This window comes from Pseudophryne corroboree, chromosome 6 (genome assembly GCF_028390025.1).
Source record: "Pseudophryne corroboree isolate aPseCor3 chromosome 6, aPseCor3.hap2, whole genome shotgun sequence".
NCBI classification, from domain to species: domain Eukaryota; kingdom Metazoa; phylum Chordata; class Amphibia; order Anura; family Myobatrachidae; genus Pseudophryne; species Pseudophryne corroboree.
The window spans coordinates 769,493,291-769,515,712 of record NC_086449.1 but is presented as its reverse complement, the minus strand read 5'-3'; the positions used below and the strand labels follow the sequence as shown (position 1 = coordinate 769,515,712).

At 47.1% G+C, this 22,422-nt stretch overlaps 1 protein-coding gene across 3 annotated transcripts in view; it reads left to right on the top strand.

Moving 5' to 3' along the window:
* The window catches only part of CAMK2A (calcium/calmodulin dependent protein kinase II alpha), a 339,869-nt gene that overhangs the window by 201,960 nt on the left and 115,487 nt on the right, over positions 1-22,422 (top strand). For all 3 annotated transcript variants that reach the window (XM_063928633.1, XM_063928634.1, XM_063928635.1), the window contains exon 4: positions 21,509-21,563. In XM_063928633.1, the coding sequence (XP_063784703.1) occupies positions 21,509-21,563 (55 nt within the window). The remainder of the gene's footprint in view (positions 1-21,508; positions 21,564-22,422) is intronic.

Sequence of the window (22,422 nt, the reverse complement as noted above, 5' to 3'; positions counted from 1 at the left end):
CTGAAGTCCTTGAACCTGTACATAAAGAAGTTCAAGTTCAAGATGGAGTCACTCAGAGCAGTGATAGCGAACCTGGAAGAAGGGGACTTTATGGTATCCTTGGACATCAAGGATGCGTATCTCCACGTTCCAATTTACCCCTCACACCAGGGGTACCTCAGGTTCCTTGTACAAAACTGTCACTATCAGTTTCAGACGCTGCCGTTTGGTTTGTCCACGGCACCTCGGGTCTTTACAAAGGTAATGGCCGAGATGATGATTCTTCTTCGAAGAAAAGGCGTATTAATTATCCCATACTTGGACGATCTCCTAATAAGGGCAAGGTCCAGAGAACAGCTAGAGATGGGATTAGCACTATCTCAAGAGGTGCTAAAGCAGCACGGATGGATTCTGAATATTCCAAAATCCCAATTAATGCCGACAACTCGTCTGCTGTTCCTAGGGATGATTCTGGACACGGTTCAGAAAAAGGTTTTTCTTCCCGAGGAAAAAGCCAAGGAGTTATCCGACCTGGTCAGGAACCTCCTAAAACCAGGAAAGGTGTCTGTACATCAATGCACAAGAGTCCTGGGAAATATGGTGGCTTCTTACGAAGCAATTCCATTTGGCAGATTCCATGCAAGAATTTTCCAAAGGGATCTGTTGGACAAATGGTCAGGGTCGCATCTTCAGATGCACCTGCGGATAACCCTGTCTCCAAGGACAAGGGTATCTCTTCTGTGGTGGTTGCAGAGGGCTCATCTATTGGAGGGCCGCAGATTCGGCATACAGGATTGGATCCTGGTGACCACGGACGCCAGCCTGAGAGGCTGGGGAGCAGTCACACAAGGAAGAAACTTCCAGGGAGTGTGGTCGAGCCTGGAAAAGTCTCTTCACATAAACATTCTGGAACTAAGAGCAATCTACAATGCTCTAAGCCAGGCGGAACCTCTGCTTCAAGGAAGACCGGTGTTGATCCAGTCGGACAACATCACGGCAGTCGCCCATGTAAACAGACAGGGCGGCACAAGAAGCAGGAGTGCAATGGCAGAAGCTGCCAGGATCCTTCGCTGGGCGGAGAATCACGTGATAGCACTGTCAGCAGTGTTCATCCCGGGCGTGGACAACTGGGAAGCAGACTTCCTCAGCAGACATTGCGCCAGGTCAAGAGATCCGCAGGCAATAGCTGTGGACGCGCTGGTAACACCTTGGGTGTACCAGTCGGTGTATGTGTTTCCTCCTCTGCCTCTCATACCAAAGGTATTGAGAATCATACGGCAAAGCGGAGTAAGAACGATACTAGTGGCTCCGGATTGGCCAAGAAGGTCTTGGTACCCGGAACTTCAAGAGATGGTCACGGACGATCCGTGGCCTCTACCTCTGAGAAGGGACCTGCTTCAACAGGGTCCCTGCCTCTTTCAAGACTTACCGCGGCTGCGTTTGACGGCATGGCGGTTGAACGCCAGATCCTAAAAGGAAAAGGCATTCCAGAAGAAGTCATTCCTACCTTGATTAAGGCAAGAAAGGAAGTCACCGCGAAGCATTATCACCGCATTTGGCGGAAATATGTTGCGTGGTGCGAGGATCGGAGTGCTCCGACGGAGGAATTTCAACTGGGTCGTTTCCTACATTTCCTGCAATCAGGATTGTCTATGGGTCTCAAATTGGGATCTATTAAGGTTCAAATTTCGGCCCTGTCAATATTCTTCCAAAAAGAATTGGCCTCAGTCCCTGAGGTCCAGACTTTTGTCAAAGGAGTACTGCATATACAGCCTCCTGTGGTGCCTCCGGTGGCACCGTGGGATCTAAATGTAGTTTTAGATTTCCTCAAATCCCATTGCTTTGAACCACTAAAAAATGTGGATTTGAAATATCTCACATGGAAAGTGACTATGTTACTGGCCCTGGCTTCCGCCAGGAGAGTATCTGAAATGGCGGCTTTATCTTATAAAAGCCCTTATTTAATTTTCCATTCGGATAGGGCAGAGCTGCGGACGCGTCCGCATTTTCTCCCTAAGGTGGTATCAGCGTTTCACCTGAACCAGCCTATTGTAGTGCCTGCGGCTACAAGCGACTTGGAGGACTCCAAGTTGTTGGACGTTGTCAGAGCTTTAAAAATATACATTTCAAGGACGGCTGGAGTCAGAAAATCTGACTCGCTGTTTATACTGTATGCACCCAACAAGTTGGGTGCGCCTGCTTCTAAGCAGTCGATTGCTCGTTGGATTTGTAACACAATTCAACTTGCACATTCTGTGGCAGGCCTGCCACAGCGTAAATCTGTTAAGGCCCATTCCACAAGGAAGGTGGGCTCATCTTGGGCGGCTGCCCGAGGGGTCTCGGCATTACAACTCTGCCGAGCAGCTACGTGGTCAGGGGAGAACACGTTTGTAAAATTCTACAAATTTGATACCCTGGCAAAAGAGGACCTGGAGTTCTCTCATTCAGTGCTGCAGAGTCATCCGCACTCTCCCGCCCGTTTGGGAGCTTTGGTATAATCCCCATGGTCCTTTCAGGAACCCCAGCATCCACTAGGACGATAGAGAAAATAAGAATTTACTTACCGATAATTCTATTTCTCGGAGTCCGTAGTGGATGCTGGGCGCCCATCCCAAGTGCGGATTATCTGCAATACTTGTACATAGTTATTGTTAACTAATTCGAGTTATTGTTTAGGGAGCCATCTTTCAGAGGCTCCTCTGTTATCATACTGTTAACTGGGTTTAGATCACAAGTTGTACGGTGTGATTGGTGTGGCTGGTATGAGTCTTACCCGGGATTCAAAATCCTCCCTTATTGTGTACGCTCGTCCGGGCACAGTACCTAACTGGAGTCTGGAGGAGGGTCATAGGGGGAGGAGCCAGTGCACACCACCTGATCTGGAAAAGCTTTACTTTTTGTGCCCTGTCTCCTGCGGAGCCGCTATTCCCCCATGGTCCTTTCAGGAACCCCAGCATCCACTACGGACTCCGAGAAATAGAATTATCGGTAAGTAAATTCTTATTTTTTCAAATCGACCTTGCCAGCTTCTCTTCCAGAAAGAGAGGCAGTAACAACGGCAATTCAAAAATTATGTCAGGATCAGGTCATTGTCCTGGTATCCTTGTCCCAGCAAAGAGAAGGTTTTTATTCAAGCCTCTTCGTAGTTCCGAAGCCGGACGGCTCGGTCAGACCGATTTTAAACCAGAAAAATCTGAATCTCTACCTGAAAAGGTTCAAGTTCAAGATCGAATCCCTGAGGGTAGTGATTTCCAGTCTGGAGGAGGGAGACTTCATGGTGTCAGTAGACATAAAGGATGCTTACTTGCATGTTCCCATTTATCCTCCTCACCAAGCTTATCTGAGATTCGCAGTACATTGCCATTACCAGTTCCAGACGTTGCCGTTCGGACTCTCCACGACACCGAGGGTATTCACCAAGGTGATGGAGGAGATGATGGTCCTCCTTCGTCAAAAAGGAGTCAATATAATCCTTATCTGGACGATCTCCTGATAAAAGCGAGATCCAGGGAACAGTTGGTGCAGAACATCGCACTTTCCCTGTCAATACTCCAACAACACGGTTGGATCATGAATTTTCCAAAGTCGCAGTTGGAACCGACGACAAGATTGTCCTTTTTAGGGATGATTCTGGACACAGAAGTACGGAGAGTATTTCTTCCAGTGGAAAAGGCTCTGGAAATCCAGAAAATGGTCAAACAAATATTGAAACCAACAAGCGTGTCGATCCATCAATGCATTCGGTTGTTGGGGAAAATGGTAGCAGCCTACGAGGCCATACAGTTTTGCCGATTTCATGCCAGAGTATTCCAGTGGGACCTGTTGGATAAGTGGTCCAGATCCCACCTACACATGCACCGGAATAATCCTGTCCCCCAAAGTCAGGATTTCGCTCCTGTGGTGGCTACACAGTTCTCACCTACTAGAGGGACGCAGGTTTGGGATTCACGACTGGGTCCTAATAACCACGGATGCAAGTCTCCGAGGCTGGGGAGCTGTCACACAGGGGGAAAGCTTCCAAGGAAAATGGTCAAGTCAGGAAGCCTGCCTTCACATAAACGTTCTGGAATTGAGAGCCATTTACAACGGCCTTCTACAAGCGGTACATCTTCTTCAAGATCATCCCGTGCAGATCCAGTCGGACAATGTAACAGCAGTCGCGTACATAAACAGGCAAGGCGGAACGAAAAGCAGAGCGGCAATGGCAGAGGTGCCAAGGATTCTCCTCTGGGCAGAAAGACATGTAAGAGCTCTGTCAGCAATTTTCATTCCGGGAGTGGACAACTGGGAAGCAGACTTCCTCAGCAGACACGATCTCCATCCAGGAGAGTGGGGCCTCCACCAAGAAGTCTTCGCAGAGGTGACAAGTCTTTGGGGAGTTCCTCAAGTAGACATGATGGCATCTCGATTAAACAAGAAGTTTCAGAGATATTGTTCCAGGTCGAGAGACCCTCAAGCAATAGCAGTGGATGCACTGGTGACCCAGTGGGTGTTTCGGTCGGTATATGTTTTCCCTCCACTTCCACTGATTCCAAAAGTTCTCAAAATAATAAGAAGAACAAGAGTTCGAGCAATCTTCATTGCCCCAGACTGGCCAAGGAGGGCTTGGTATCCAGATCTTCAGGAGTTGCTCATAGAAGATCCTCGGCCTCTTCCTCCTCGAGAGGACCTACTACAGCAGGGGCCGTGTGTGTATCAAGACTTGCCGCGGCTACGTTTGACGGCATGGCTGTTGAGCGCTGAAACCTAGCCCAAAAGGGTATTCCCAAGGAAGTAATCCCCACTCTTATTCAGGCCAGGAAAAGAGTAACGTCTAAACATTACCACCGTATTTGGAGGAAATATGTGTCTTGGTGAGAATCCAAGAAGGCTCCTACGAAAGAGTTTGAGTTGGGACGTTTTCTCCATTTTCTGCAGGCTGGTGTGGATGCGGGCCTTAGATTGGGGTCAATCAAAGTCCAGATTTCGACCTTATCAGTTTTCTTTCAAAAACAATTGGCCTCCTTTCCAGAAGTTCAGACGTTTGTGAGAGGGGTTCTGCACATCCAGCCTCCATTTGTGCCTCCAGTGGCACCATGGGACCTTAATGTGGTGTTGCAGATCCTTCAATCAGATTGAACCTCTGCAGGAGATATAATTGAAGTTTCTCACTTGGAAAGTGGTGATGCTTTTGGCCTTAGCATCCGCAAGGCGGGTGTCTGAGTTGGGGGCATTGTCTCACAAGAGCCCTTACCTGATCTACCATGAAGATGGGGCAGAGTTGAGAACTCGTCAACAATTTCTTCCAAAGGTGGTTTCGTCCTTCCACATAAACCAACCTATTGTGGTGCCAGTAGCTACTGACACTTTCACTGAGTCACAGTCTCTAGATGTGGTTAGAGCTTTGAAGAAGGGGCTCCTTTGCGATCGCCATGCTGTCGGTATGCCGGCGGTCGGGCTCCCGGCGCCGGTATGCTGGTCGCCGGGAGCCCGAGCGCCGGCATACCGTACTACACCCGACTAGTAACTGTCAGTGCAGGTGCAGTGTGATAGTTGATCCGCCAACTTACTGCCTAGTTGGTGGCCACCATGTAGACCTCCATGGCCCTGACAAAGTTCAGACCTAGGCAAAAACCTAATCCTGGTCAAACTACACCACCGTGACAAATATGGTGGCACTAGGTACAAAACTCTGTCCGTGGATAAAGGACAAACAAAACTACAGTATTAAATACAAGGGCGTAGCTACTACAGGTGCAGGGAGTGCAGCCGCTGTGGGTTCCAGAGCTGAGAGGGGCCCATCTTCCCTGTCACAGTAACATGTGTTATATACATTTTTCCCCATTGGGTGATACATAAGGTCCTAACAAACTATTGCCTTGGGGCCTGCAACATATCTAGTTACACCCCTGGACCTGCTCATTGAAAAGTGGCATGAAATGAACTGGAGGGAATTATACTCAACACGATTGATTTTCACCAGTTTGAAATCAATATGAAGTGAACAATGAAAATTGAACATTAGTAAATAAAACCCATTGTCTTATTGCATCCTGTCATTGGAGGTCCAAATTGAAGAGTCATATCCCTCAGTTGGCAGCATAAAGTTATTGGAAAGCGCAATTGCCCCTGAATGTGGCATCAGGTAGTCCAGCTTAAAAAAAACCCAACAGAATCTATCTGAAAACCAAATGTTCATTTCTACCGAACCTTCACTTTTGCTTACCTGATATACAGTATTAGAGACTCCAGGAAATGAATTACTGTGGACATGTTGCAAGCCCATTGGGGAAAGCAGTAACATGACACAGCCACAGTGGGAAAAAGACAACTGCTTACAGGAACCAAAATAAACAATATTCTCCAGAGTCACAATATATATATAACCTTTATTAGTCACCTCCCACAAGAATCCTATTGGCTCAGTGGCAGATTCAGAGGTGGACATTGGGGGTCATTCCGAGTTGTTCGCTCTGTATTTTTTTGTCGCAACGGAGCGATTAGTCGCTAATGCGCATGCGCAATGTCCGCAGTGCGACTGCGCCAAGTAAATTTGCTATGCAGTTAGGTATTTTACTCACGGCATTACGAGGTTTTTTCTTCGTTCTGGTGATCGTAATGTGATTGACAGGAAGTGGGTGTTTCTGGGCGGAAACTGGCCGTTTTATGGGTGTGTGCGAATAAACGCTACCGTTTCTGGGAAAAACGCGGGAGTGGCTGGAGAAACGGAGGAGTGTCTGGGCGAACGCTGGGTGTGTTTGTGACGTCAAACCAGGAACGAAACTGACTGAACTGATCGCAGTGGCAGAGTAAGTCTCGAGCTACTCAGAAACTGCACAGAGAAGTCTTTTCGCAATATTGCGAATCTTTCGTCCGCAATTTTGATAAGCTAAGATTCACTCCCAGTAGGCGGCGGCTTAGCATGTGCAAAGCTGCTAAAAGCAGCTTGCGAGCGAACAACTCGGAATGACCCCCATTGTACGGAGTGGCTGTTTGAAATTATGCTACGGGGGCATTTTAAGTAAAAACACGCCCACTGCCGGGTTCACTGACCTCCTGCGAAAACACCACCTCTGAATCAACCCCTCAGTCCTATTGGCTCAATCGCATTGTCTCAATCTAATTGGTTCAATTGCATTTAAACATTTACATTTTTTAACTCTGGAACAATACATTATTAAAACCAAAATAACCTCAACAACCTCCTAACGGTCAAAACCCTAGCCAATTCCACTAAAGTCTCACACCGTGGCGTTTATATTCCTCAGCCGCAAAGGTAGAGTAGGCCTGCCATAATATCCCTTTAATCCGGGATACCTAATGGATTACACAGGTTTTGTGGCTGGCTAAATTCTAGCCCACCTGGTTTTAATCAGCCACACAACCTGTGTAAATCATAGGTGCCCCGGATTAAAGGGATATTATGGCAAGCCTTGCTAAAGGCCTTACATCTTTTTTTAATCACAAGAACTGTCAGTGCGCTGCTGATTAGTAGATTTGTTACCAGCAATCTTCCTTTCATGCCGCACAGAGCAGTCCTTGGTGTCAGAGGCTCCATTGTTTTCATTTACAGCACATAAAAAGCCTGTGCTGATAATCTCTCCTTAAGTGAGCGCCTGGCATTTGCTGCGGCTGTAGCCAATTAGGCAGCCTCCCCCCCTATCCCTGCGAGGCGAGCTTCAGGTGCTGAGGCGATTGCTGGGATTTATGCACTTGGGCTGAGGGCTTCACATCAATCAGCCACAGGTGCTTTTTGTTGCAGCTCAGTGGCTAACACTGGCTTTCCTTGCTCTGAGACATTAGTGGAGTGGTTCACAGCACTGCTACATGGCATGCACTTTGTTACAAGTGGCGTCGCAGGCTGGCACGCTGCCCCCGACTGTACTAGAACACAGTGGTTGCTAAGTGCCTGCGTTTCCTCAGGCCGCAAGGCTGCGCTTGCTTGGAACTGCCTGTGGTTGCTTGCCAGCTGAGGATATTTGCGCAGAAGCCTTCGGAATGGTTTTACCTATTTTAGCAGAGAATAGCAAGAAGAGGAGAGAACTCTTTACTATTAACAACAAAGCTTGCTCTCTGCAATTGTTAATTACTTTTAACTTGGCCATATTCTTCACTGGTCCTCTTCTCCGCTGTTTAGTAGATTTGGTCAGGGCTGTGACGAGGGTGTGCAGAGTCCTGGGAGAGGCACCATTGATGTCCCACAGCATCTGCATTTGACTTACAGATTGCCTGGCATTGCATCCTGCAGCCAAAGGATTTTCTGGGCATGCAGCCTGTGTAGAGCGACACGGAGCATCCGGACGGTGGTCCCACACCCTTAGAGTGATGTCCTGATCTCACATGTTTGGGGGTGGGAAGGGGCGGCACAGGGTGGAAAATCACAGTGCTCGGGCACTGGGTGTGTTAAATCTCCCCCTCAATAACTGTGCACATGCACAGAAGTCAGCTCATATTACCACTTTCTTTTTGCTGGCAGTCAGGGGCATAGCCAGAACTTTGTGGGCCCCATAGCAACATTTTGAAGGGGCCCCGTCCCAATGCTACTACAAAGACACTTCTCTGCAGCTGTTGTTCATTTTATGCCCTATTATATAGGTCCCCAGTTCATTTTCTGAACCATAGTAGAGCCTTATTTAATGTTATGCCCCATAGTAGTGCCCTAGTTTTTTTTATGAATCGCAGTAGTGCTTAAGTTCACCCTATGTCACATTACAGAGCTGCAAGTACACATTATGCCGCACAGTACCCCCAATTCACATTATGCTATATAGTGCTTCCTGTTCATATTGTGCCTCATTACAGTGCCCTGGTTCATATTATATAACATTAAAATGCCCTCCAGTTCATGTTATACAACACTACAATGAGCAGGTTCAGGGGCATACCTAGATATATTGCAGGCCCCAAGGAAAAAGTTTGAAAGGACTCCTACGTACCACCCAATGGCAAAAAATGTATATACAGTAACACATGTAACTTTGACAGGGAAGGTGGGCCCCTCTCAGCTCTGGGCCCCATAGCAGCTGCACTCCCTGCACCTATGGTAGCTACGCCCTTGCTGGCAGTGTTAGGCTGCTAGTAAATAATCGCTGTGTTTTGCTGCAATATGCAATGATATAATGATAGGTGCTGTCGGCCCAGTGCCACCAATGATAAATAAAACCCAATACATATCCAAAAACTCAAAATATCATTAGGTTCTTGTGACATCACCAATCAGTTGGTAGATATAGTTAAAAGGTCGACAGTCAATAAGTTGACACCATATAGTCGTCAGTCAATAGGTTGACAGGGTCAAAAGGTTGATGGGGTCAAAATACGTATAAAAAGTCAACATGAAAACAGTCGACGCATATGGGCGACACAAAAAAAAAAAATGTTTTTACAACTTTTGCAGCATTTACTATCCATGTCACAAACTATTACCTTTACTAGCTTTGTAGCGAGTGAGCCACCACGCCTGAAACATGGTGACAGCCGCATTTCAACAAATTTCTGTCAAATATGTTTAAAAACACAAAATAACACACAAAAATTGTCGACTTTTCTGTGTAGACCTTTCCGTGTCGACCTTTTGACTCTCTTTTGTACCTGTCAACCTTTTCTAGTGTTGACCTTTTTATATGTCGATCTTTTGTTTTGACCCTGTTGACCTGTCTGCTGTCGACCTATTAGTTAGTTTTATTTTTACAGTACACTGCAGTTTAGATTTCAGCTTGAACACACCCCACCCAAATCTAACTCTCTGTGCACATGTTACATCTGCCCCGTCTGCAGTGCAGCATGGTTTTGCCCAGTTGCTTGCTTTTTTGCTTTACTTACAAACATGGATCAGGCCCTAAATCCACCTACATTTAGGTGCCAGGCAAACACTTCTGTGAGCTGGTGGGGGAGATTATGCACCGACGCTTTATACTCATATATATTCCTCTGTTATGTTTTACTTTGAAATAAGTCAGTGATTGTCATGCTTGACATTATTATCCCACCTCGTACCTCCCCTCCCCGCACACACACCTCCTTCTGATAGAGATGGCATACCTTCATTGTCTGACATGTTGTGTGGGAAAATCCACCTCCGCATTGGTGTAACAGTCACCTCGGGACCAATTTCTAGAGTGCGGTCTCACTCAGAACCTTCTTACTTACAGTGAAAAGCAAGGGGAAAAAAATTCCTCAATCCCCCAGCGCCGCCGCCTACTCCCACAATGCGTCAAACACTCCAAAATGTTAGTCATTGTAAAGGGTGAGAATCGTCAGGGAGAGGGTTACGGGTGAGGGGTTTGGTAGAACGAACTGGAAATAGAAGCACAGTGACAGAATGTTCCAAATTTCTATGTGTGTCAAGAGCTGATGTTTTGTAATCGCCGGAGCTGTTTGTGGTGGGCTCACTGGTTCCTCTCGCTGTGTAAGTGTAGTGTGTGTGATGGGAGAATTAGGCTACAATTAACGCATCGCCAGCTAATTGCCAGCCTTGGAAGGTTCAGTTGGTTGTCAGCGTACAGAAATAGACCAGTATTCCCTCGTAGTTCTTTGTCTCAAGCACTGCTGTTAACTTGTCGCTGTGTGGAGTTCCCCTCCTACATTGTCCTCTCCTCACAGTGTGGGGTTTTCCGCAGTCGAGGGGGTTAAAGTGGAAACAATCAGATTTTAGTAGAGCTGCAATTACGTAATCAGGAGTTCAGCTAAATGAACACCTCTCGTGAACCGTTGTTCTCTTTAAAATGAGATATATCCCCTAAATTATAAAATGCCAGTGGCAGTTATGTCAGCCTCGAGCGTGGGTCCCTGCTATTAGCGCATGTTTTCCAGACCGAGGACTAACAAGTGTATTGTAAGCAATAAGGTCCAGATTTATCATTGGAGAGTGATAAATTGCGCGAGATAAAGTACCAACCAATCAGCTCCTACCTGTCATTTTTCAAACACAGCCTGTAATATGACAGTTAGCAGCTGGTTGGCTGGCATTTTATCACCGTGGAATTTATCACTCTCCAAGGCTTGATAAATCTGGGCTGAAGAGTTTGCCATAAGCTCTTATACTAAGCGTGTTACACTATGGCTGTACTGAGGGGCTTGCCCACAGGGGTTCAGGGGCAACTCCCGGCGGGCCCCACTGCCTTAATAATCTGGTACATTGGGGGTAATTCAGAGTTGATATCTGCCCCCCCCCCGCCCCTGCAGTGCACATGGGGGGTCATTCCGAGTTGATCGTTAGCTGCTTTCGGTCGCTGCACAGCGATCAGGCAAAAAAACGGCACTTCTGCACATGCATATGCGGCACAATGCGCACGCGCGTCGTACTATTACAACAAATGATGTAGTTTCACACAAGGTCTAGCGAAGCATTTCAGTCGCACTGCTGGCCGCAGAGTGATTGACATGAAGTGGGCGTTACTGGGTGTCAACTGACCGTTTTCAGGGAGTGTTCGGAAAAACGCAGGTGTGCTAGGAAAAACGCAGGCGTGGCTGGGCGAACGCAGGGCGTGTTCGTGATGTCAAAACAGGAACTGAACAGTCTGGAGTGATCGCAAGCGCTGAGTAGGTCTGCAGCTACTCTGAAACTGCACAAAAATATTTTGTAGCCGCTCTGCGATCCTTTCATTCGCACTTCTGCTAAGCTAAAATACACTCCCAGTGGGCGGCGGCATAGCATTTGCACGGCTGCTAAAAACTGCTAGCGAGCGAACAACTCGGAATGACCACCATGGTTTTGCAGAACTGCTTACAAATTTGCTGCAGCGATCAACTCTGAATTAGGCCCATTATCATGATGCCCTAGCAGTACTTACTATATATATATATTTATCAAGGGACCAAGACGCACTCGCTAATGGTTAGCCAAACCTCTGGCAGCTGGCCACACCCCCTCTGGAGACTGGCCACACCTCTAAACATGGGCCCCTACCACTGCATTTCCCCTGTGGGCCCTTCATGCTCCAGTCCGAAACGGCTTGTCCAACTCATTTCTGTATACAGTTCTCTTCGCACCAAACCCTGGAGACAGACTCTTTACTATTTTGTCCAACTCTGCTTAGAGAAAGATCCATTACGCAGGGGCAGTTTAACAGAGGAGGGGGCCCGTGTGCCATTCACTCTCTCTGGCACGTTTGCACTGTGCCAGAGTGTATTGCACATTCGCAGATCTCCAGTAACATGACTAGTGATGAGCGGGTTCGGATCCTCGGGATCCGAACCCCCCCGAACTTCACCCATTTTACACGGGTCCGAGGCAGACTCGGATCCTCCCGCCTTGCTCAGTTAATCCGAGCGCGCCCGAACGTCATCCCGCGGTCGGATTCTCGCGAGATTCGTATTCTATATAAGGAGCCGCGCGTCGCCGCCATTTTTCACTCGTGCATTGGAGATGTTTCTATGTTCAGTGGGCTGCAAATTGTGCTGCAAATATCTGTGCTCAGTGTGCTGCAAATATCTGTGCTCAGTGTGCTGCAAGCGCAAATATCTACGTTCTCTGCCTGAAAAACGCTCCATATCTGACTGTGCTCAGTGTGCTGCAAATATCTGTGCTCAGTGTGCTAATTGCTTTATTGTGGGGACTGGGGACCAGCAGTATTATATAGTAGGAGGACAGTGCAGAGTTTTGCTGACCAGTGACCACCAGTATTATACGTTCTCTGCCTGAAAAACGCTCCATATCTATGCTGCATTGTAGTATATAGTAGGAGGACAGTGCAGAATTTTGCTGACCACCAGTACAACTATATTTCTCTAACGTCCTAGTGGATGCTGGGGACTCCGTCAGGACCAAGGGGGAATAGCGGCTCCGCAGGAGACAGGGCACAAAAAGTAAGCTTTTAGGATCACATGGTGTGTACTGGCTCCTCCCCCTATGACCCTCCTCCAAGCCTCAGTTAGGTTTTTGTGCCCGTCCGAGCAGGGTGCAATCTAGGTGGCTCTCTTAAAGAGTTGCTTAGAAAAAGTTTTTAGGTTCTTTATTTTCAGTGAGTCCTGCTGGCAACAGGCTCACTGCATCGAGGGACTTAGGGGAGAGAAGTGAACTCACCTGCGTGCAGGATGGATTGGCTTCTTAGGCTACTGGACACCATTAGCTCCAGAGGGAGTCGGAACACAGGTCTCGCCCTGGGGTTCGTCCCGGAGCCGCGCCGCCGACCCCCCTTGCAGATGCTGAAGATTGAAGAGGTCCGGAACCAGGCGGCAGAAGACTTTCAGTCTTCATCAGGTAGCGCACAGCACTGCAGCTGTGCGCCATTGTTGTCAGCACACTTCACACAGCGGTCACGGAGGGTGCAGGGCGCGGGGGGGGGCGCCCTGGGCAGCAATGTATAATACCTGTATGGCGAAAAATACATCACATATAGCCCTTGAGGCTATATGGATGTATTTAACCCCTGCCAGATATCACAAACTCCGGAGAAGAAGCCAGCCGAAAAGGGGGCGGGGCCTATTCTCCTCAGCATGCTATAAGGGAGGAACACTTATATAAAGGTTGTCCCTGTATAATTATAGCGTTTTGGTGTGTGCTGGCAAACTCTCCCTCTGTCTCCCCAAAGGGCTAGTGGGTCCTGTCCTCTATCAGAGCATTCCCTATGTGTGTGCTGTATGTCGGTACGTGTGTGTCGACATGTATGAGGAAAATGTTGGTGAGGAGGCGGAGCAAATTGCCTGTAATGGTGATGTCACTCTCTAGGGAGTCGACACCGGAATGGATGGCTTATTTATGGAATTACGTGATAATGTCAACACGCTGCAAGCCGGTTGAAGACATGAGACGGCCGGCGATCAAATTAGTACCTGTCCAGGCGTCTCAAACACCGTCAGGGGCTGTAAAACGCCCATTTACCTCAGTCGGTCGACACAGACCCAGACACGGACACTGATTTCAGTGTCGACGGTGAAGAAACAAACGTATTTTCCTTTAGGGCCACACGTTAAGGGCAATGAAGGAGGTGTTACATATTTCTGATACTACAAGTACCACAAAAAAGGGTATTATGTGGGATGTGAAAAAACTACCTGTAGTTTTTCCTGAATCAGATAAATTAAATGAAGTGTGTGATGATGCGTGGGTTTCCCCCGATAGAAAATTATTGGCGGTATACCCTTTCCCGCCAGAAGTTAGGGCGCGTTGGGAAACACCCCTTAGGGTGGATAAGGCGCTCACATGCTTATCAGAACAAGTGGCGGTACCATCTACAGATAGGGCCGTACTTAAGGAGCCAGCTGATAGGAGGCTGGAAAATATCCTAAAAAGTATACACACACATGCTGGTGTTATACTGCGACCAGCGATCGCCTCAGCCTGGATGTGCAGAGCTGAGGTGGCTTGGTCGGATTCCCTGACTAAAAATATTGATACCCTTGACAGGGACAGTATTTTATTGACTATAGAGCATTTAAAGGATGCATTTCTATATATGCGAGATGCGCAGAGGGATATTTGCACTCTAGCATCAAGAGTAAATGCGATGTCCATATCTGCAAGAAGATGTTTATGGACACGACAGTGGTCAGGTGATGCAGATTCCAAACGGCACAAAGATGTATTGCCGTATAAAGGGGAGGAGTTATTTGGGGTCGGTCCATGGGACCTGGTGGCCACGGCAACTGCTGGAAAATCCACCGTTTTTTACCCTAAGTCACATCTCTGCAGAAAAAGACACCGTCTTTTCAGCCTCAGTCCTTTCGTCCCTATAAGAGTCATATCTGCCCAGGGATAGAGGAAAGGGAAGAAGACTGCAGCAGGCAGCCCATTCCCAGGAACAGAAGCCCTCCACCGCTTCTACCAAGTTCTCAGCATGACGCTAGGACCGTACAGGACCCCTGGATCCTACAAGTAGTATCCAAGGGGTACAGATTGGAATGTCGAGACGTTTCCCCCTCGCAGGTTCCTGTAGTCTGCTGTACCAATGTCTCCCTCCGACAGGGAGGCAGTATTGAAAACAATTCACAAGCTGTATTCCCAGCAGGTGATAATAAAATTACCCCTCCTACAACAGGGAAAGGGGTATTATTCCACACTATATTGTGGTACTGAAGCCAGAAGGCTAGGTGAGACCTATTCTAAATCTGAAATATTTGAACACTTACAAAGGTTCAAATCCAGATGGAGTCACTCAGAGCAGTGATAGCGAACCGGGAAGAAGGGGACTATATGGTGTCCCGGGACATCAGGGATGCTTACCTCCATGTCCCAAAATTTGCCTTTCTCACCAAGGGTATCTCAGGTTCGTGGTACAGAACTGTCACTATCAGTTTCAGACGATGCCGTTGGATTGTCCAAGGCACCCCGGGTCCTTACCAAGGTAATGACCGAAATGAGGATTCGTCTTCAAAGAAAATGGACGACCTCCTGATAAGAACAAGGTCCAGAGAACAGTTGGAGGTCGGAGTAGCACTATCTCAAGTAGTTCTACGACAACACGGGTGGATTCTAAATATTCCAAAACCGCAGTTGTTCCGACGACACGTCTGCTGGTCCTAGGGATGATTCTGGACACAGTCCAGAAAAAGGTGTTTCTCCCAGAGGAGAAAGCCAGGGAGTTATCCGAGCTAATCGGGATCCTCCTAAAACCAGGAAAAGTGTCAGTGCATCATTGCACAAGAGTCCTGGTAAAAATGGTGGCTTATTACGAAGCGATTCCATTCGGCAGATTTCACGCAAGAACTCTTCAGTGGGATCTGCTGGACAAATGGTCCGGATCGCATCTTCAGATGCATCAGCGGATAACCCTATATCCAAGGACAAGGGTGTCTCTCCTGTGGTGATTACAGAGTGCTCATCTTCTAGAGGGCCGTAGATTCGGCATTCAGGATTGGATGCTGGTGACCACGGAGGCCAGCCTGAGAGGCTGGGGAGCAGTCACACAGGAAAAAAAATTTTCCAGGGAGTGTGATCAAGTCTGGAGAATTCTCTCCACATAAATATACTGGAGCTAAGAGCAAATTTATAATGCTCTAAACTTAGCAAGACCTCTGCTTCAAGGTCAGCCGGTATTGATCCAGTGGGATAACATCACGGCAGTCGCCCACGTAAACAGAAAGGGCGGCACAAGAAGCAGGAGGGCAGTGGCAAAACTGCAAGGATTTTTCGCTAGGCGGAAAATCATGTGATAGCACTGTCAGCAGTGTTCATTCCGGGAGTGGACGACTGGGAAGCAGACTTCCTCAGCAGGCACGACCTCCACCCGGGAGAGTGGGAACTTCATAGGGAAGTTTTCCGCATGATTGTGAACCGTTGGGAAAGACCAAAGGTGGACATGATGGCGTCCCGCCCGAACAAAAAACGGGACAGGTATTGCGCCAGGTCACGAGACCTTCAGGCGATAGCTGTGGATGTCCTGGTAACACCGTGGGTGTAACAGTCGGTGTATGTGTTCCCTCCTCTGCTTCTCATAACCAAGGTATTGAGAATTATAAGACGTAGAGGAGTAAGAACTATACTCGTGGCTCCGGATTGGCCAAGAGGGACTTGGTACCCGGAACTTCAAGAGATGCTCATAGAGGACTAATGGCCTCAGGAGCTAAGAAGGGACTTGCTTCAGCAAGTACCATGTCTGTTCCAAGACTTACCGCGGCTGCGTTTGACGGCATGGCGGTTGAACGCCGGATTCTAAGGGAAAAGGCATTCCGGAAGAGGTCATACCTACCCTGGTCAAAGCCAGGAAGGAGGTGACCGCACAACGTTATCACCACATGTGGTGAAAATATGTTGCGTGGGTGAGGCCAGGAAGGCCCCACGAAGAAATTTCAACTAGGTCGATTTCTGCACTTCCTGAAAACAGGAGTGTCTATGAGCCTCAAATTGGGGTCCATTAAGGTTCAAGTTTCGGCCCTGTAGATTTTCTTCCAGAAAGAATTGGCTTCAGTTCCTGAAGTCCAGACATTTGTCAAGGGAGTATTGCATATACAGCCCCTTTTGTGCCTCCAGTGGCACCGTGGGATCTCAAAGTAGTGTTGGGATTCCTCAAATCATATTGGTTTGAACCGCTCAAATCTGTGGATTTGAAATATCTCACATGGAAAGTGACCATGCTGTTGGCCCTGGCCTCGGCCAGGCGATTGTCAGAATTGGCGGCTTTGTCTTACAAAAGCCCATATTTGATTTTCCATTCGGACGGGGCAGAACTGGGACTCGTCCCCAGTTTCTTCCTAAGGTGGTGTCAGCGTTTCACCTGAAACAACCTATTGTGGTGCCTGCGGCTACTAGGGAGTTGGAGGACTCCAAGTTGCTAGACGTTGTCAGGGCCCTGAAAATATATATATATATATATATATATATAATTCCAGGACGGCTGGAGTCAGAAAGTCTGATTTGCTGTTTATATTGTATGCACCCAAAAAGCTGGGTGCTCCTGCTTCTAAGCAGACTATTGCTCGTTGGATTTGTAGTACAATTCAACCTGCACATTCTGTGGCAGGCCTGCCACAGCCAAAATCTGTAAATGCCCATTCCACAAGGAAGGTGGGCTCATCTTGGGCGGCTGCCCGAGGGGTCTCGGCTTTACAACTTTGCCGAGCAGCTACGTGGTCAGGCGGGAACACGTTTGTAAAATTCTACAAATTTGATACCCTGGCTGAGGAGGACCTGGAGTTCTCTCATTCGGTGCTGCAGAGTCATCCGCACTCTCCCGCCCGTTTGGGAGCTTTGGTATAATCCCCATGGTCCTGACGGAGTCCCCAGCATCCACTAGGACGTTAGAGAAAATAAGATTTTACTTACCGATAAATCTATTTCTCATAGTCCGTAGTGGATGCTGGGCGCCCATCCCAAGTGCGGATTGTCTGCATTACTTGTACATAATTATTGTTACAAAAATCGGGTTATTATTGTTGTGGGCCATCTTTTCAGAGGCTCCTTCGTTGTTATCATACTGTTAACTGGGTTCAAATCACAGGTTGTACGGTGTGATTGGTGTGGCTGGTATGAGTCTTACCCGGGATTCAAGATCCTTCCTTATTGTGTACGCTCGTCCGGGCACAGTACCTAACTGAGGCTTGGAGGAGGGTCATAGGGGGAGGAGCCAGTACACACCATGTGATCCTAAAAGCTTACTTTTTGTGCCCTGTCTCCTGCGGAGCCGCTATTCCCCCTTGGTCCTGACGGAGTCCCCAGCATCCACTACGGACTATGAGAAATAGATTTATCGGTAAGTAAAATCTTATTATATAGCAGTACGGTACAGTAGTCCACTGCTCTACCTACCTCTGTGTCGTCAAGTATACTATCCATCCATACCTGTGGTGCATTTCAGTTTTGCACAGTTTGCTGACCATCAGTATATACTATATAGCAGTACGGTACAGTAGGCCACTGCTCTACCTACCTCTGTGTCGTCAAGTATACTATCCATCCATACCTGTGGTGCATTTAAGTTTTGCACAGTTTGCTGACCACCAGTATATACTATATAGCAGTACGGTACAGTAGGCCACTGCTCTACCTACCTCTGTGTCGTCAAGTATACTATCCATCCATACCTGTGGTGCATTTCAGTTTTGCACAGTTTGCTGACCACCAGTATATACTATATAGCAGTACGGTACAGTAGGCCACTGCTCTACCTACCTCTGTGTCGTCAAGTATACTATCCATCCATACCTGTGGTGCATTTCAGTTTTGCACAGTTTGCTGACCACCAGTATATACTATATAGCAGTACGGTACAGTAGGCCACTGCTCTACCTACCTCTGTGTCGTCAAGTATACTATCCATCCATACCTGTGGTGCATTTCAGTTTTGCACAGTTTGCTGACCACCAGTATATAATATATAGCAGTACGGTACAGTAGGCCACTGCTCTACCTACCTCTGTGTCGTTAAGTATACTATCCATCCATACCTGTGGTGCATTTCAGTTTTGCACAGTTTGCTGACCACCAGTATATAATATATAGCAGTACGGTACAGTAGGCTACTGCTCTACCTACCTCTGTGTCGTCAAGTATACTATCCATCCATACCTGTGGTGCATTTCAGTTTTGCACAGTTTGCTGACCACCAGTATATACTATATAGCAGTACGGTACAGTAGGCCACTGCTCTACCTACCTCTGTGTCGTTAAGTATACTATCCATCCATACCTGTGGTGCATTTCAGTTTTGCACAGTTTGCTGACCACCAGTATATAATATATAGCAGTACGGTACAGTAGGCCACTGCTCTATCTACCTCTGTGTCGTCAAGTATACTATCCATCCATACCTGTGGTGCATTTCAGTTTTGCACAGTTTGCTGACCACCAGTATATACTATATAGCAGTACGGTACAGTAGGCCACTGCTCTACCTACCTCTGTGTCGTCAAGTATACTATCCATCCATACCTGTGGTGCATTTCAGTTTTGCACAGTTTGCTGACCACCAGTATATACTATATAGCAGTACGGTACAGTAGGCCACTGCTCTACCTACCTCTGTGTCGTCAAGTATACTATCCATCCATACCTGTGGTGCATTTCAGTTTTGCACAGTTTGCTGACCACCAGTATGTAATATATAGCAGTACGGTACAGTAGGCCACTGCTCTACCTACCTCTGTGTCGTCAAGTATACTATCCATCCATACCTGTGGTGCATTTCAGTTTTGCACAGTTTGCTGACCACCAGTATATAATATATAGCAGTACGGTACAGTAGGCCACTGCTCTACCTACCGCTGTGTCGTCAAGTATACTATCCATCCATACCTGTGGTGCATTTCAGTTTTGCACAGTTTGCTGGTCACTGGTATATAATATATAGCAGTACGGTACAGTAGGCCACTGCTCTACCTACCTCTGTGTCGTCAAGTATACTATCCATCCATACCTGTGGTGCATTTCAGTTTTGCACAGTTTGCTGAACACCAGTATATAATATATAGCAGTACGGTACAGTAGGCCACTGCTCTACCTACCTCTGTGTCGTCAAGTATACTATCCATCCATACCTGTGGTGCATTTCAGTTTTGCACAGTTTGCTGACCACCAGTATATACTATATAGCAGTACGGTACAGTAGGCCACTGCTCTACCTACCTCTGTGTCGTCAAGTATACTATCCATCCATACCTGTGGTGCATTTCAGTTTTGCACAGTTTGCTGACCACCAGTATATACTATATAGCAGTACGGTACAGTAGGCCACTGCTCTACCTACCTCTGTGTCGTCAAGTATACTATCCATCCATACCTGTGGTGCATTTCAGTTGTGCGCAGTATATATAGTAGTAGGCCATTGCTATTGATATATTACTGGCATAAAATTCCACACATTAAAAAATGGAGAACAAAAATGTGGAGGGTAAAATAGGGAAAGATCAAGATCCACTTCCACCTCGTGCTGAAGCTGCTGCCACTTGTCATGGCCGAGACAATGAAATGTCATCAACGTCGTCAGCCAAGGCCGATGCCCAATGTCATAGTAGAGAGCATGTAAAATTTAAAAAAATAAAGCTCAGTAAAATGACCCAAAAATCTAAATCAAAAATAATATTGTGAAGTGTGAGGTGTTCAGAATAGACTGAAAATTTGTGGAAATTATGGTTATTGAGGTTAATAATATTTTGGGATCAAAATGACCCCCAAATTCTACGATTTAAGCTGTTTTTGAGGGTTTTTTGTAAAAAAAACACCCGAATCCAAAACACACCCGAATCCGACAAAATTTTTTTAGGGAGGTTTTGCCAAAACGCGTCCGAATCCAAAACACGGCCGCGGAACCGAATCCAAATCCAAAACAATTTCCGGTGCACATCACTAAACATGACCCGTGTCACAAATCTTTGGGAAAGTGGGGTGCTGCACCAAAATCCCTGTGATTCCTGTGGCACTGATGCTGGATTCCAGTGTGGTAAGTATAATGAACGGGTGCAGGGACTCAACCAGAGCAATCTACCAACGAAAATATAAAACCACATACCAGGCGTGTGGAGCTGGAACAGGGACCAGCTGCTGGAAGACTGATATCTCTGGTTCTGGGCTAAGTAGAGACAAGCTGCCAGTGTCCACCAAAAAGGGGAGAGTCCCAGCTTTTGGAGTGTACTCTCAAAAAAACCTTAAGTCAGACAGAACCCAATATATCTGGCTGAGAAGAGCTATTAGCAGGCTGGGATGGCGACCACCAATTTGAAGTCGGATATCTCCGTTTCCCCAGGGCCTATTTTCAAAAATTTGGTACCCCTGGAAAAAGGGGACCCTCAGCTATCAGCCTTGGGCTCTTATACTCCTGGGTCCTTTGGGCACCTGCCCATTGAGCCCATACGAAAAGACAGCCCTGATATTATGGTAGTATTGATGGTATCTTAATAACCAGCTGTTATGTGTTTCTCCACTACAGACTTTTACAATCATACTTTGAAATAACCACGGCTGATTGCTAGAATAAACCCATACTGTATGTATTTAACCGAAATATAACCTCATTAAACAAATGCCATAATTTGCACAGATATTAGGCTGTTTTTGTCTTACTATGTGATTTCTTTATTATGCTAATTGCAATCCCATAAATATTTATTTCCTTCCATAATTAAATGGAGGCTGTGTTGATTTAATTGTCCGCATTTATGTTATCCTATTCTTTTCCAGTGAGACTACATGACAGTATCTCGGAGGAAGGACACCACTATTTGGTGTTTGATCTGTAAGTATTTGCTGTGCCTTCGCAAGCTTCGAGCTTTGCCTAATCTGCATGCCGCAATCTGTGACTGAAATCACAATGAATAAGTAATGCTGTAATAAGGGTTGTATTTTATGTCGGAATTTATGCATGATTCTCCGAGAGTTCTGTCGGTTAGTTTATACCCGGTTTATTATAATGGTTATTCTAATTGACTTTCCGTACGCATACTGCGCTGAAATCTTTTAATGGCCCGTTTTAATAGTTCAGCACGCGGCTGAGTGCCACTCGTGCTACCCTTTGTGTTCCGTTACGTTCACCTGGCATTGAACAGGTCAGAAGTGCTCCTCAGATGGGTCTAAGAGGAGGCGGGCATTCATGCAACACAGGCAGGGCTATATAAAAAATTGGTAGGCCCTTTGACCTTTGTAATAAGAAATTCTAGCTCAGAGTGTGTAGTGCACCAGGATGTAATGACTAATGCACATTACTGAGTGGTACAAAATAAATCTCTTGGTATAACATTTTGGACGTGTGTAATACACACAAAAAAACCCCCATCAATATTCACAGTGGGTTGGGTATGGAATATCGGGGGCAGGGATCCCGGCGATCAGAATGCCAATGCTGGGATCCCGACCGCCAGAATACTGTCAGCGGGGCGAGCGCACACCACAGGTTCTATTTCTAACTCTATGCGTGTCGTGGACACCCACGAGTGGGAATAGCCCTGGCGCAGCTGTCGGCATTCTCGGCGGTTGGGATCCCGGCGTCAGTATTCTGACCACCGGGATCCCGACCGCCGGTATATAACTACATCCCCTTACAGTAGGTTCCGTGATTCCTACAGCCGGCATATTGACTGCATCCCCTTACAGTAATT